This window comes from Sciurus carolinensis, chromosome 11 (assembly GCF_902686445.1).
Source record: "Sciurus carolinensis chromosome 11, mSciCar1.2, whole genome shotgun sequence".
NCBI classification, from domain to species: Eukaryota; Metazoa; Chordata; class Mammalia; order Rodentia; family Sciuridae; genus Sciurus; species Sciurus carolinensis.
In genome coordinates, this window is record NC_062223.1 from 94,698,211 (window position 1) to 94,715,018 (window position 16,808).

The following is a 16,808-nucleotide window of genomic DNA, read 5'->3' on the forward strand; positions in this document are numbered from 1 at the left end:
ATAACAAATGAATTGTATATAAATAGCTATAGCTTCTAGGAAGTGTTTGTGGAGAGCATTTTCATTCTCTTGCAATAAAACCAATAAGAGCCACGTATTATGAATCCTGCAAGTGTTTTCTTTTTCCAGTACAAAACTATTTTTAGTCATTTGTTTTGTGATAAATTTCACATTTTTAATAAAGCCAAAAGTCATTTTAAATTCAAGTAAATTAATCTTATTTAGAAAGAAGTTTTGCAGTATTGTATGTTTTAATATCTAAACATTGTAAAATAATAAAAAGTTCACCGCTTTTTCATAATAATGTGTTATTTTTTTCCCATTTCCAAAGTTCCATTTTAAGGAGAACATGTTAAACTATACCACAGGGATGCACTCAGCAAAATCCAAATAGGGACAAACACCAGAATAATGCTGTTGTTTCATCAAATAAACTGTAAGGGAAGAAAATTGAAGACAGAAATGAAAAGAGACTTGTTACATTGTCCTGGGGTTAGCATGTTTGTACTCCAGTCTCCTATTCTCCTTATTTGCTTTCAGGAACTGTATAACTTAGGCCCAGTCAGTTTTCTTCCCTTTGAGTCTTTTTTTCTTTACCATCTGTTAAATGATATGGTTAAGACCATGTGATTTCTAAGGTCACATCCAACTTTGAAACCCTAAAAATGTTATTAATAAGAATAGAATCAGAAAAGAGATGTGTTTTTGTCAGCTTTTTCACTGCTGAGACTAAAAGACTTGACAGGAACAATTTTAGAGAAGGAAAAGTTTATTCTGGGGCTCATGGTTTCAGAGGTCTCAGTCCATAGACAGCTGGCTGCCTTCCTTGGGGCTCCAGGTGAGACAGAACATCATGGTGGAATGCTGTGGTGGAGGGAAACAGATCAAGACATGATGATCAGAAAGCAGAGAGAGACTGCACTCACCAGATACAAAATATATACCCCAAAGGCACACACCCCCAATGAGCCATCTCTTCCAGCCACAGTTAATCCCTCTCAGAAAATAAATTCACTGATTGGATTTAGGCTTTTATAACCCGATCATTTCACCTCTAAACTTTCTTGCATTGTCTTACACATGAACTTTTGGGGGATATCTCACATCCAAACTATAACATTCTCTCCCTGACCCCCAAAAGCTCACACTCATCTCACAATGGAAAATACATTTAGTATATTTCTAAGAGTCCCATGGTCTGAACAGTTCCAGGAATGCCCAAAAGTCCAAGTCCAAAGTCTCCACTGAGACTCAAAGCAAACTCTTAAGTGTGAGCCCCTGTAAACATCAAAAGCAAGTTACATATATCCAATATATACAGGTATAGAGTAAACACTTCCATCCCATTAGGGAGAATTTGGGGCACAGAAAGAAGGAATGGGACTAAAGCAAGACCTAAATACAGCTAGGCAAACAAACCTTGTAGCTCCACATCCTGTATCTGGAGCATATGACATTATAATGCTCTCTCCAGGGCTTGTGTAGTTCCATCCCTATGGCTTTTCTGGTTGCAGCCCATGTGGCCTCTGGTTGGCTTTTCTCTGCTTCCAGGTAATGTACTGAGCTGCTTTCCTCTACTACACTCTTCTGCCATGATGTTCTGCCTCACCTCTTGTACCAAGGAATGGAGCCAGCTGTCTATGGACTGAGACCTCTGAAATTGTCAACCCCAAATAAACTTTTCCTCCTCAAAAATTGTTCTTATTTGGTCTTTTAATCATAGCTGCACAAAAGCTGACTAAAACCAGAGGGGTGTTATAAAGCCTGGTGAAGTGTTAGATTTACCTCTGGACATGTATACTGTACATATTAGGTCATTCTACTCTAGGTATTATTCCCTGAAATCCAGTTTTTTCCAACACATGAACCATCTTATAAGTCCTTTTCATAAGATGCTGCAGAGCACAAGGGGCACATCACAGGTCTGGGAGTCAACTGTCTTTCACCAGGAATGTGACTAAAAAGTTATGCACCTTGTTGTTTTTATTTACAAACCAGAAAAAGATTGTAGCGATTGAACAAAATGAAGCATGAAAAGTACTTAGAATACATATTAAGAGAGGCTTTAAAAAGATATATGCAGACTCCTGCGGTGGGCTCCTCCCACACAGCCAGCTTCTCGGAGCAGGCCCCCCACCCAGTGAGAGCCTTTCTGCACAGAACCAGCTCCAAGTCCCGGAGCCAGCGGCGAGCTCCAGCCTGCAGGCAGCTTCAGGGACCAGGACAGGGCAGCCAGGGATTCCCCAAGCAGCCCGGCTCCCTCCGGCAGGAGGCGCCTTTCAAGGCTAGCTTCTCGGAGCAGACCGCCCAGTGAGAGCCTTTCTACACAGAGCCAGCCACAAGTCCCGGAGCCAGTGGGGAGCTCCGACCCACAGGCAGTCTCTGGGACCAGGGCAGGGCAGCCAGAGACTTCTCCAGGCGGCCCTGCCCCCTCCGGCCTCAGGCTCTTTCCACGGGGCGATCCAAGATGGCGGACTAGAGGGTGACTGCATCTCCAGTCCCTCCAGAACCCAGGATTCAAGAAGGGGAGGCATTGAGAGACTCAGACTAAAATAGAGCCACAGGGTGAGTCTCCCCCACCAGGTGAAGCTCGGCCTGGGCGGCAGGCACGGATAGGGGTGGCTTATCAGAGCAGGGCAGGGCAGCTAGAGTCTTCCCCAGGTAGCCCTGCTCCCTCCAGTGGTGGACTCCTCCCACATGGCCAGCTTCTCCAGCTTCTCAGAGCAGGCCCCCCAGTGAGAGCCTTTCTGCACAGAACCCGCTCCAAGTCCCAGAGCCAGTGGCGAGCTCCGGCCCGCAGGCAGCTTAAGGGACCAGGACAGGGGAGCCAGGGACTTCCCCAAGCAGCCCTGCTCCCTCCAGCAGCAGGCTCCATTCACGGCCAGCTTCTCGGTGCAGGCCCCCCAGTGACAGCCTTTCTGCACAGAACCAGCTCCAAGCCCTGGACCAGTAGTGGGCTAGGGGCAGCTTTCTTTGGAAGCACTACATTATCAAGTTCCTCCAAGATTTCAGGCTACTGAAAGCTGGGAGGTGATACACTGGAAATCTACAGGGACATTATAAGCCAATAGAGGAAATCTGCAATATCTCAGATTCCCACTGATATCTGACCAATATGAGAAAACAAGGGAAGAAAATGTCCCAAACAAACCTAGATACTATATCAATAAAACCCAATGATAGCACAGCAGAAGAAATGTCAGAAAGGGAGTTCAGAATGTACATAATTAAAACAATCAGGGAAGAAAATGAGGAGATGAAAGAGCAAATGCAGGCATTGAAGGAGGAGATGAAAGAGCAAATGCAGGCATTAAATGATCACACCAGTCAACAGTTAAAAGACCAAATACGGGAAGCAAGAGATCATTTCAATAAAGAGTTAGAGATACTGAAAAAAAAACAAACACAAATCCTTGAAATGAAGGAAACAATAAACCAAGTTAAAAACTCCATAGAAAGCATAACCAATAGGATAGAACACCTGGAAGACAGAACCTCAGACATTGAGGACAAAACATTTAATCTTTAAAACAAAGTTGACCAAACAGAGAAGATGGTAAGAAATCATGAACAGAATCTGCAAGAATTATCCAAATTTAAGAATTATTGGGATTGAGGAAGGCTTAGAGAAGCAAACCAAAGGAATGAACAATCTATTCAATGAAATAATATCAGAAAATTTCCCAAATCTGAAGAATGAAATGGAAAACCAAGTATAAGAGGCTTATAGGACTCCAAATATACAACATTACAACAGACCCACACCAAGGCACATTATTATGAAAATACCTAACATACAAAATAAAGACAGAATTTTAAAGGCCGTGAGAGAAAAGAATCAAATTACATTCAGGGGGAAACCAATAAGAATATCAGCAGATTTTTCAATCCAGACCCTAAAAGCTAGAAGGGCCTAGAACAACATATACCAAGCCCTGAAAGAAAACGGGTGCCAACCAAGAATCGTATACCCAGCAAAACTTACTTTCAGATTTGACAACAAAATAAAATCCTTCCATGATAAACAAAAGCTAAAGGAATTTACAAAAAGAAAGATGGCATTACAGAACATTCTCAGCAAAATATTCCATGAGGAAGAGATGAAAAACAATGATGCAAACCAGGAACGGGAGGAACTAGCCTAAAGGAATAGCCAAATAAAGGAGAAACCAAATCATGTCAAAAAACAAAAATGAGTCAAATGACTGGGAATACAAATCATATCACAATAATAACCCTGAATGTTAATGGCCTGAACTCATCAATCAAAAAGACTGGCAGATTGGATTAAAAAGAAAAATCCAACAATATGCTGCCTGCAAGAGACTCATCTCATAGAAAGAGATACCCATAGACTAAAGGTGAAAGGATAGGAAAAAACATACCATGCACACGGACACAGCAAAAAAGCTGGAGTATCCATCCTCATTTCAGATAATGTGGACTTCAAGCCAAAACTAGTCAGAAGGGATAAAGAAGGACATTACATGCTGCTTAAGGGAAGCATAAATCAGCAAGACATAACAATCATAAATATCTATGTCCCGAACATTGGCTCATCCATGTATATCAAACAAATCCTTCTCAATTCCAGAAATCAAATAGACCACAACACAATAATACTAGGCAATTTTAACACACCTCTCTCACCACTGGACAGATCTTCCAAACAAAAATTGAATAAAGAAACCATATATCTCAATAACACAATCAACAATTTAGACTTAACCGACATATATAGAATATACAAAGAACGAATACACTTTCTTCTCAGAAGCACATGGATCCTTCTCTAAAATAGACCATATTTTATGCCACAAAGCTAATGTTAGCAAATACAAGAAGATAGAGATACTACCTTGTACTCTATCAGATCACAATGGATTGAAATTAGAAATAAATGACAGAATAAAAAACAAACTTCTCCAATAACTGGAGATTAAATAATACCCTATTATATGATGAAGGGATAACAGAAGACATCAGGAGGGAAATAAAAAAATTCTTAGAAGTAAATGAGAACAAAGACGTATCATATCAAAATCTCTGGGACACTATGAAAGCAGTACTTAGAGGAAGATTTATTTCATGGGGTGCATTCAACAAAAAAAGTAGAAATCAACAAATAAACGACTTAACACTACAGCTCAAAGCCCTAGAAAAAGAAGAACAGACCAACACCAAAAGTAGTAGAAGACAGGAAATGTTAAAATCAGAGCCAAAATCAACGAAATTGAAACAAAAGAAACAATTGGAAAAATTAACAAAATAAACAGTTGGTTCATTGAAAAAATAAACAAAATTGATAAGCCCTTAGCCACACTAACAAAGAGAAAGAGGGAGAAAACTCAAATTACTAAAATTCAGAATGAACAAGGAAATATCACAACAGACACGAGTGAAATACAAAACATAATTAGAACCTATTTTGAAAATTTATAGTCCAACAAAACAGAAAACCTCGAAGACATCAACAAGTTTCTAGAGACATATGAATTACCTAAACTGAACGAGGAGGACATAAACAACTTAAATAAATCAATTTCAAGCAATGAAATAGAAGAGGTCATCAAAAGCCTACCAACAAAGAAAGTCCGGGACCAGATGGGCTCTCAGCCGAGTTCTACAAAACCTTTAAAGAAGAGCTCATTCCAATACTTCTCAAAGTATTCCATGAAATAGAAGAGGAGGGAACCCTCGCAAACTCATTCTATGAAGCCAATATCACCCTGATACCTAAACCAGAGACACATCAAGGAAAGAAAATTTCAGACCAATATCCTTAATGAACATCGACGCAAAAATTCTCAACAATATTTTAGCAAATCGCATACAAAAATATATTAAAAAGATAGTGCACCACGATCAAGTGGGTTTTATCCCAGGGATGCAAGGTTGGTTCAACATCCGGAAATCAATAAATGTCATTCACCATATCAACAGACTTAAAGTTAAGAATCACACGATTATTTCAATAGATGCAGAAAAAGCATTTGATAAAATACAGCATCCCTTCATGCTCAAAACACTAGAAAAAATTGCGGTAGTGGGAACATTCCTTAACATTATAAAGGCCATCTATGCTATGCCCATGGCTAATATCATTCTAAATGGTGAAAAACTGAAAGCATTCCCCCTAAAAACTGGAACAAGGCAGGGGTGCCCTCTTTCACCACTTCTATTCAACATCGTCCTTGAAACTCTAGCCAGAGCATTTAGACAAACCAAAGAAATTAAAGGGATACGAATTGGAAAAGAAGAACTCAAACTATCCCTGTTCGCTGATGACATGATTATATATTTAGAGGAACCTGGAAATTCCACCAGAAAACTTTTAGAACTCATAAGTGAATTCAGTAATGTAGCAGGTTACAAGATCAATGCTCATAAATCCAATGCATTTTTATACATAAGTGATGAATCTTCAGAAAGAGAAATTAGGAAAACTACCCCATTCACAATAGCCTCGAAAAAAATAAAATACTTGGGAATCAATCTCACAAAAGAGGTGAAAGACCTCTACAATGAGAATTACAGAACACTAAAGAAAGAAATTCAAGAAAACCTTAGAAGATGGAAAGATCTCCCATGTTCTTGGATAGGAAGAATTAATATTGTCAAAATGGCCATACTACCAAAAGTGCTATACAGATTCAATGCAATTCCAATTAAAATCCCAATGATGTACCTTACAGAAATAGAGCAAGCAATTATGAAATTCATCTGGAAGAATAAAAAACCTAGAATAGCTAAAGCAATCCTTCGCAGAAAGAATGAAGCAGGGGGTATCGCAATACCAGATCTTCAACTCTATTACAAAGCAATAGTAACAAAAACAGCATGGTATCGGTACCAAAACAGAAAGGTAGATCAATGGTACAGAATAGAGGACATGGACACAAACACAAATAAATACAATTTTCTCATACTAGACAAAGGGGTCAAAAATATGCAATAGAGAAAAGATAGCCTCTTCAACAAATGGTGCTGGGAAAACTGGAAAACCATATGCAACAGAATGAAATTAAACCCCTATCTCTCACCCTGCACAAAACTCAACTCAAAATGGATCAAGGATCTCGGAATCAGACCAGAGACCCTGCATCTTATAGAAGAAAAAGTTGGTCCAAATCTTCAACTTGTTGGCTTAGGACCAGACTTCCTTAACAGGACTCCCATAGCACAAGAAATAAAAGCAAGAATCAACAACTGGGATAGATTCAAACTAAAAAGCTTTCTCTCAGCAAAGGAAACTATCAGTAATGGAAGAGAGAGCCTACAGTGTGGGAAAATATCTTTGCCACTCATACTTCAGATAGAGCACTAATTTCCAGAATCTATAAAGAACTCAAAAAACTCTACACCAAGAATATAAATAATCCAATCAACAAATGGACTAAGGAAATGAACAGACACTTCACAGAAGAAGATGTACAAGCAATCAACAGATATATGAAAAAAATGTTCAACATCTCTAGTAATAAGAGAAATACAAATCAAAACTACCCTAAGATTTCATCTCACCCCAAGTAGAATGGCGATTATCAAGAACACAAGCAACAATAGGTGTTGGTGAGGATGTGGGGAAAAAATTACACTCATACATTGCTGGTGGGGTTGTAAATTAGTGCAGCCACTCTGGAAAGCAGTATGGAGATTCCTCAGAAAGCTTGGAATGGAACCACCATTTGACCCAGCTCTCCCACTCCTTGGCCTATACCCAAAGGACTTAAAATCAGCATACTACAGAGATACAGCCACATCAATGTTCATTGCTGCTCAATTCTCCATATCCAGATTGTGGAACCAACTTAGATGCCCTTCAATTGATGAATGGATAAAGAAACTGTGGCATATATATACAATGGAATATTACTCAGCCATGAAGAATGATAAAATTATGGCATTTGCAGGCAAATGGATGAAATTGGAGAATATCATGCTAAGTGAGATAAGCCAATCTCAAAAAACTAAAGGATGAATGATCTCGCTGATAAGTGGATGAGGACATATAATGGGGGCTGGGAGGGGTTTGTGTTAGGATTAGGGTTAGGTTTAGGGTTAGGGATAAGGAGGGTGGTAAGAATGGAGGAAGGAAGGACTATATAGAGGGAAAAGAGGGGTGGGGTGGGGAGGAAGGGAAAAAAATAACAGAATGAATCAAACAACATTACCCTATGTAAATTTATGATTACACAAATGGTATGCCTTGACTCCATGTACAAATAGAGAAACAACATGTATCCCATTTGTTTACAATAAAAAAAATTTAAAAAATTAAAATAAAAATAAATAAATAAAAGATATATGCACCAGTTTCAAGGGGTGGACCATAATTAGAGCCTAATTCAATTAAACAAACTTAAAGAACATTTGTTACATTTTTAATACAATTTTAAATTTGAATTCTTCATGGATATTTGATGATATGGAGGAATTATTTAAATTTTTAGACATTATTATGTTTTCTAGCTATGTTAAGAGAGAGAGCGGAGACACAGAGTTCCTATTTTTTTAGAGGTTATAGACTAAAAAGTTTCAAGATGAAATGAAAAAAAAAACTTTTAAAAGTAAATGCCTTGGGGTAAATTCATGCAAATCTCTTTGTGAGTGGAATCTACTTACCCCCTCCAGCCTTATTCCTCATAAGGTACTTGGTCTAGCTACTCCAACTCCTTTTAGTCCACTGATTATGCATTGCTCACTCACAGCCCCACCTCCCCACCCCTCCACCCCCCCACCCCCCATTTTACTACATGTTTTCTGGGACTCCTTCTTCATCTCTCTCTTCTGACTGGTTTCCATACATTCATCAGTACTAGGTCTGATGCCCTCTCCTCTGGGAACCCTATTTTGAATTCATCCCCAGTCTGGGTTAAGCACTATCAACTACATACTGCTAATATTGATTAGTGCACTGTGCTAGAATTACCCCTTTATTTTTCTATTTCCCCCATATACGATGATTTTGTGGGGTGGGTGGAGATTGGTGATTATGTATTTTACCTCTGAATTTCAAGAATTAGAAACCATGAGTGGTTTCTAGAAATATGCTAGGAGGCTGGGTCAAGATATTAGCAGTAGGAATGGAGAGCCAGAGGCAAGATTTAAGAGAGGTTGAAAAAGAATGGACAGAATTTGCTGCCTGCCTGGATTTGGAACAACAAAGCAGAGAAGTTCCAGCTGATCAAAAGGGTCCTACCATGGAAAGATAGCCAAGATTAAGGATATAAGGGAGTTCACTGGGAGGAGATAATGCATTTTCATAGACACATTAAGCTTAAAATGTATCATAAATTGGTTCTGAACATCACAGCAGTTTGTGACAACAGTACAGCATAATTTTGTTTAAAAAAACACCACATTTAAAGACTAAAGCTACTAGTTTTATGATTTTAAGCAAGTCATTTAAAATCTTTAAGCCAACTTTTTTCTCCATTAAAAAGTGTTTGACAATACTTTGTATTCCTTCCAAAGTCAAGTCAGTAATAGATGATGATTTGTATATAATAGGAATAGAAATGAGAAATGAAATTTTGAAATTGGAAAGAAAAAAATAAATGAATCATATAAGTACCTGTTTTATTTGGGTTTGAAAAAATTTTTTTAGTTATCGATTGACATTTATTTATATGTGGTGCTGAGAATCAAACCCAGTGCCTCACACATGCTAGGGAAGCGTTCTACCACTGAGTTAAAACCCCAGCCCGAAGTACCTTTTTTAAATTTAGCATAGATCAGAAAAGGAAGGTACAGTGGGTCCTCTTCAAATTTTAGGATAGGAGAACTGAACATAGCCAATAAAAGCTTTGAGCTGCTCTACAAATAAATGGATTCACTCATGTTTTCTGGTACTATCTGCTGCAGATAAGAAGCCAGCTCTATACAGAGGAAGAGTTCCACAACTCTGAGCAGGAAAGAATGAGGAATGAAATCTCTGACTTAACAGAGGAGCTTCATCAGAAGGAGATCACTATAGCAACTGTCATGAAGAAAGCTGCCCATCTGGAAAGACAGCTAAAGATGGAGTTAGAAATAAAAGAAAAAATGTTAGCAAAGCAACAGGTATGCAGGCAAGAAGAAAGCTCTTGGCCAGGGCACATTCTTGTTTGGTGCTCATGAAGGCCTTCCTCATTGACTAATAAAAGCATTGCATTGCTTAGTATTGTTTCTGGGACTTGGCATCACAGAAATGCTTGTACAACATGCTTTGTAGGGTCACGAAAACCTTTGTGAGATATCATAAAGTTTCCTCAAAAAAGAATTAGGGAAGTGAGCAACAGTGCAAGGTAATGTCACTAAATCTCATCCTACCATTATCTTGTAACCATATTTTGAGCACCTACTACATACGTGCTGATCGAATTTTTCCTTCTCAGTTGTTTTCTGTATGTCATATTCACTAACATTTTTATTTAAAAAACAAAACTCTATTCCAGTTTTTCTGGGACATTTCCCACCCATCATTTCATGTATAAGAATTCCTTCATGGCTTTAAAAATGGATGCTCTAACATGAAAATCAGTTCGTATTTACTGAACATTCACTCAATACATAGTCTAGTGCTTGAGGAAAAACAGCAATAGTACCTCACTGCTGAAATGTCACAAGCAACTTCTATTTTCTTTCTACCTCCCTCTCAGCCAGCCTGCCTACCTTTCCTCCTTCCTTTCTATTTACTTTTTAAAGTCCCTCAATCTCTTATTCATAATCAAATTGATAGCCTGCTATTGAGAACACAAAATGTATCTGCCTGTCTACTCCAAATCTACATATTTGCAGAACACAAAACATTTATTGAAAAAAATTTAAGTAACTTTCTAGGCATACAAAAATCACTTCACAAATAGTGTTACTATTAAATTCTGTGTATTATAAAAACAGAAGAGACTCAGCCTTTGTCCAGTTATAAGCTTTAAGCTGTAATTAACATATACAAGACACAGGAAAACAGCACCAACAGGATAATAGCATCAGTGGTCCCTGTGTGGAAAAAGAATATGTAAAGCTGGTTATAATGATCTGAGTAGTTGAATTATAAATGATTCTTGTTTTCAGTTTTATCTTCTTAAGTATTTTCTGGATGCTGTCAATAAGCATATTTCTGGTATTTAACAAAAGTAAGTCTTTAAGGCAAGTGTTTTATATAGAAATGAGCCCTAGATAAACAAAAGAACAGATACCAAATCTAAGTATTTTCAAGAAGAAAACATCAGGGAAAGAAAAAAAATTAGAAGACTAAATGAAGGAGACACAAACAAAGAAGGAAACTTGGCAGAGAGAACAAATTAAATATGAAAGTTATGTGTAATATATTGGAAAACTTAATCAGGTGTTAAAGAAATGTAATGAATGGTGTTATTTTAAGTGTGTTTTTAAACTATTTCTGTGGTGATAATTTGTATACAATAGAAAATAGCAATAAGAAATGGAATTTGGGGATTGGAAGGGAAAATGTAAGTGAATCATTATCATAAGTATGTGGTTTTAATTTATAAGAGGAGGTTACAGTGGGGCTGGCCAAAGATACAAGAGGTGAGTAAGAGTACACAATTGATAAACTTAAGGAGAAGTGTTTCCCTTCACCACAACTAGAAAATATTTGTATGGACGCTTATCTTTAATAGGATTATGAGTTTTCATTATGAACTTTACATGTACCTTTTATCTACTCACTTTTCAGGTCTCAGATATGAGATATAAAGCTATCAGAACAGAAAACACACATCTAAAAGGAATGATGGGAGATTTAGATCCTGGACAGTATATGGTAATATACTGAATTCATTCAATAAATTGAACAAGAGATTACATAGTGGTCAGAATGTACCCAGACGTCATTTATTGAGCACTTCCCACGTGTGAGGCATGCAAGAGTTGGAGTTGCAAATTGTCTTGCACTTTAGTTGAATTCACTTTTATCTTCAGGCTGGAACATTTTCATTTCTAGTTTTCTCCCTTCTTCTTTTCTTGAATTGGGCTCAATTCTGATCATTTCTCAGACATGCCAAACATGCTATTTCCTTGCTTTTGCTCATGTTGTTGCCTTGAAATTCTATACCCTACATGCCTGATTTAAATGTCAACCTTCCCCTCAATGAAGCCACTCCCAAACCCGAGTTAGAATGAATTATTTCATCAACACTTGGTTTGTGTTTTGGTCTGACTTGTTTTGTAGCTTGTCCCTGGAGGGCAATCGGATCATGTCCTACTGTTTGTATCACCAGCACCTCCCAATATCAGATGTAGAGTAAGTCTTTGATATACGTTGGTTGAATTAAAAGAGACATGAATAAATGAATTTACAGATTTGCACAAGGCAACTTAAGCAGGTTCTGTGTCTCAATTTCATTGTTTTAGGAAACAGTTGGGGGGGTTGATTTTTTTATATGAAAATTTTTAATTCATTGTACTAACGAAATACCAGTGTCCCATGTTTATTATATATTTGTCCTGAGAGAAGTTTTAAAATGATTTTCAGTCAAGAATGAGATTGCTTAACCTGGCCTCAGTTTCTTCAGTGATAAAGTGAAGGAACTGGATTAGGCATACTCCACAGTCTCTTCTTAAGTCATGGTACTATATTTCTGCAATTTATGTACTTGTTCTCATAATAATCCATATTCTAGCGGAATAGATGCATCTAGAAGCATTCTGCCATCTTCTCTTAGTATGGTTAGAGATCCTGTAATTGGAGTATAAATGGGTAAAAAGTAAAACATATATGGTTTCCTTATCTGGTACATGAAAAACTCTGCTTATCACCTAAGATGTTTCATTTCTAAACACTAGATACATAAAAAGTTAAGTAAGGTCCTGGCTCCATGGGTGTATTTTTAAAATCACAAAATAGTATTTGTATTATTTTTAAAACTCCATCTGGATGTCTTTAGGTGTTTTTTCTAGGTCATCACAGCCCTCTGAGTCTGCTTCACTCTGGTTCCTATAGGCATTTGGTTTTGTTCATTTTTTTTTTTTAAGAAATAAAACATACAAAGATATATAAAGAAGCAGGTAATTACCCACACCTCTATTCCAAATACCAGCTGGAACTCCAGAGATATCCAGTACTAACAAAGCAGTGTGTAGTATTCTATCACTTTTCTCTTACACATATAGAAAGGTGAGTTGGGTGCTCTTTTAGAGATATAAATATATAATATATGCATTACTCAAAACTGCCTACATACATATGATACATAGATATTTTTATAAAATATCTATGTATACATAGATATTTTTACAAGACAGTAAACATATTTTTTATGTTTACTGTATACATAGATATTGTATACATAGATATTTTTACAAGACAGTAAACATATTTTTGTTATTCCATATTTTCTAGAAAAAAGTTATACTCATGTATAATACATATAATTTTTATAAATTCATTCATAACTTATGTACTAATAATTTCAGCAGTTACTTTTTGCTTGCTTCTGCCCCTTCCCCTTTCCTCCATTCCTCTATTCATATCATACCCCACTCACCCATTAATATGTGTGTGTGTGTGTGTGTGTGTGTGTGTTGTTGTAGACCTATTTAGGGATTTTATCATTTTTAAATTTAAGGATCACATACTTCTGTGTGTCTTGTTTTTATTCCAATATTACAGCATCATGTTAAATGAAATAAGCTAGACTCAGAAAATCAAGGGTCATATGTCTTTTCTTCTATGTGGAAGCTAGAAAGAAAACAAGGTGTGTGGCGGGGGGGGGCGCGGGGGGGAGGATCTCATGAAAATAGAAGACACAGCAGTAGGGTAGAGAAGGGGAAGCCAGAGAGTGGAGGAGGGGAGGGCAAGGGAAGTACTAGGGAATGAAATTGATCAAAGTATGTTATAGGCATGTGTGAATATGCCACAATCAGACCCACTATTCTATATAATTACTATTTACTAATAAAAATGTATATCCCTTGAAATTCTTCCAAATCAACTGCTTCAAGTCTTTTTCATTATTTATATTTGATTATATTCCATGATATGAATGTATCAAAATTTATTAAACATTTTTCATAATTATTTTAACTCTTTTCAGGTTTGTCTAAATGAATAATATTATTAAACACACATGTATGTGTGTATGTATACAAATAGTTTTGGAATGGCTTCCTAGAAGTGGAATTGATGATTCACAGGTTATGTTTTAATAGTAATAGCTGTTATCAAATCATATTTCCACCTTTGTCTCTTTCATCCTTGCCAGCAATAGCTACTATTATTCTTTTTAGTTTTTGTCAGTGTTATGGTTTGGAAATGAAGTGTCCCTCAAAGCTTGTGTTAATGCAGAAATATTGAGAAGTGAAATGATTAGATTATGAGAGTTGTGATCTAATCAATACATCCTACTTTGAATGGAATAACTGGGTGGTAACTGTAGGCAGGTAGGGTGTGGCTACCCTAGGTAGGTCACTGGGATTATACTCTGCAAGTGTTCATCTTCCCTGTGGCCCTTTCCCCTTTCTCTTCCTGCTTCTTGCCTGCCATGAGGTGAGAAGCTTCTCTCCACCACACATTTCCACCAATGATGGCCTTATATTGGGCCTAGAGCAATGGAGTAGGCCAACTATTGACTAAGTCTCCAAAAGTTATCTAAAATAAACTTTCCCTCCCCTAAGAAGTTGTTGTCAGGTATTTTAGTCACGGATGCAAAGCTGACTAACATGGTCAGTATGATGGTTATAATTTCTCAATAGACTTTAATTTTCATTTCTCTGAGTACAGATAAGCATAATTTTGTTCATTTATTGGCAATTTGTATTAATATGAAATAGATATAGTCTTTCCTCATTTTTCTTTTGGGTTATTTGTCTTTTTATTTCCAATTTATAACAACAATTTTCTAATTATTGATTATAAGTTTGCTTATGATATGTTTTTGCCATCATGAAGTTTTAAACTTTTATTTGTCCAAAATGTATATTTCTTGCTTTATAGCTTTGGAATTTCTTTCCTTGAACAACAGGGTTTTCCCAACTTCTGCATGAATACATAACCTTTAGAGGTTTTTTCAAAGATTTTTGTATTTTTTATCCAATTCTTCAATCTATTTGAGTTATAATTTTGAATTAATATAAAATAGGAGCAAAATTTAAATTTTTATATGAACATTAAGTTCAGAATATCCAGTTTCTCCTCATACCTTCCTTTTGTATTACATTTAGAATTGAATTAAATTCATATATTAATTTTTAAAAATCTGGCATTTTGGGCTGGGGAGATAGTTCAGTTGGTAGAGTGCTTGCCTTGCAAGCACAAGGCGCTGGGTTTGATCCCCAGCACCACCAAAAAAAAAGATCTGGCATTTTAATTTTTATTTATTTAATCTTTTTTGGCAGGGGCATGGGGATTGAACCCAGGGTGACTGACCACTGAAGCCTATTTCTAGTCCTTTATTTGTTATCTTTTATTTTGAGATACAGTGTTGCTAAGTTGCTTAGGGTCTAAATTGCTGTGACTGGTCTCATTCTTGAGATCCTCTTGCCTCAGCCTTCTGGATTTCTGGGATTACAGGCATGTACCATTGTGCCCAGCTGGAATTTTTATTATTTTTATTATAGTAAGTTTTTCCATCTGTTTCTTCATATTTTATATTTTTAAACTATTTTACAATTTTTCTTTGTACTGGTTCTGTGCCTTTCTTTTTAAATTTATTCCCAGGTATTTAAAAATTCTTGTTACTATTGTAAATGGAAATTTTTCCTTTTGCCATATCTAGGAACGTATTCCAATATAGAAAAAAATCCAAATTATTTTATTAATTCTAGTAGGATTTTTACTAGAGGTGTTTATGTTTTTAAGATATATAATCTTATCAACAAAAATAGCTGTATCACTTTTTTCCCACTGTTCATAACAGTTTTTTTGTTCATATTATTTTGCTAAAACCTGCAAGAAAGTATTAAGTAATAATAGTGTGTGTTGGCAAATTTTCTTGTTTCTGATTTTAAATTTACATTTTTGCTTAGTGTAATATTTGTTCCTGATTTGATATTTAAATCATTCAATTCCTGCTTTACTTAGAGTTTTTATTAAGAATTGCTGCCAGTTTTTATCAGCATGGATAATGTAGTGTGGGTTTTGTTGATGTGTAATAGACTGGTTAATAGATTTCCTGACATTGACCCAAATTAGAATTTCTAGAGTAAATCTTTAGTTATTGTATTAGTTTGATAGGATTGCCATAACAAAGTACCATGAACAGAGTGACTTTAAAACAACAGAAATTTAATTTTTCAGAATTCTGGAGGCTTGAAGTCCAAAATTAAAGAGTCATCATGGCTGTGCTCCATCTGAAATCCGTATGGGAGAATTCTTCCTTGCCTCTTCCTAGTTTCTGATGGTTTGCCAGCAACCTTTGGTGTTCCTTGGCTTGCAGATGTGTCACTTTCAATCCTTTCCTGGCATAGTGTTCTTTCTGTATCTCTATCTTCACAAGAGCATCCACTTTCTGTGTTTCTTCATGTTTTGTCTTCTCTCCATGTGTGTCTGCTTATGTGTTCAAATTTTCCTTTTTTATAGCAGTAGTCACGTTGGATTAAGGCCCACATTATGACCTCATTTTAACTCTGTTACCTTTGTAAAGCCACTATGCCACAAATAAAGTCATGTTATGAGGGACTAGGGATATCTTTTCTAGAAGTACAAATTCAACCCATAAGAGCCATATTTTAGGAATTTCAATATACTCCTGAATTCTCCGTGTTAATATTTTGTTTAGAAACTAAGATCTGTGTGTATATATGGGATTTGTATATAGTTATCTCTTTTTCAAAGCTGGCTTTATAATATAAATTGGGAGCTC

General features: G+C 36.5%; 1 protein-coding gene across 3 annotated transcripts in view; it reads left to right on the forward strand.

Annotated features, from left to right (window-relative positions):
• Nucleotides 1–16,808, forward strand: part of Deup1 (deuterosome assembly protein 1) — a 96,458-nt gene that overhangs the window by 62,196 nt on the left and 17,454 nt on the right. For all 3 annotated transcript variants that reach the window (XM_047517066.1, XM_047517068.1, XM_047517067.1), the window contains 2 exons: nt 9,868–10,065; nt 11,684–11,770. In XM_047517066.1, coding sequence (XP_047373022.1) covers nt 9,868–10,065; nt 11,684–11,770 — 285 coding nt within the window. The remainder of the gene's footprint in view (nt 1–9,867; nt 10,066–11,683; nt 11,771–16,808) is intronic.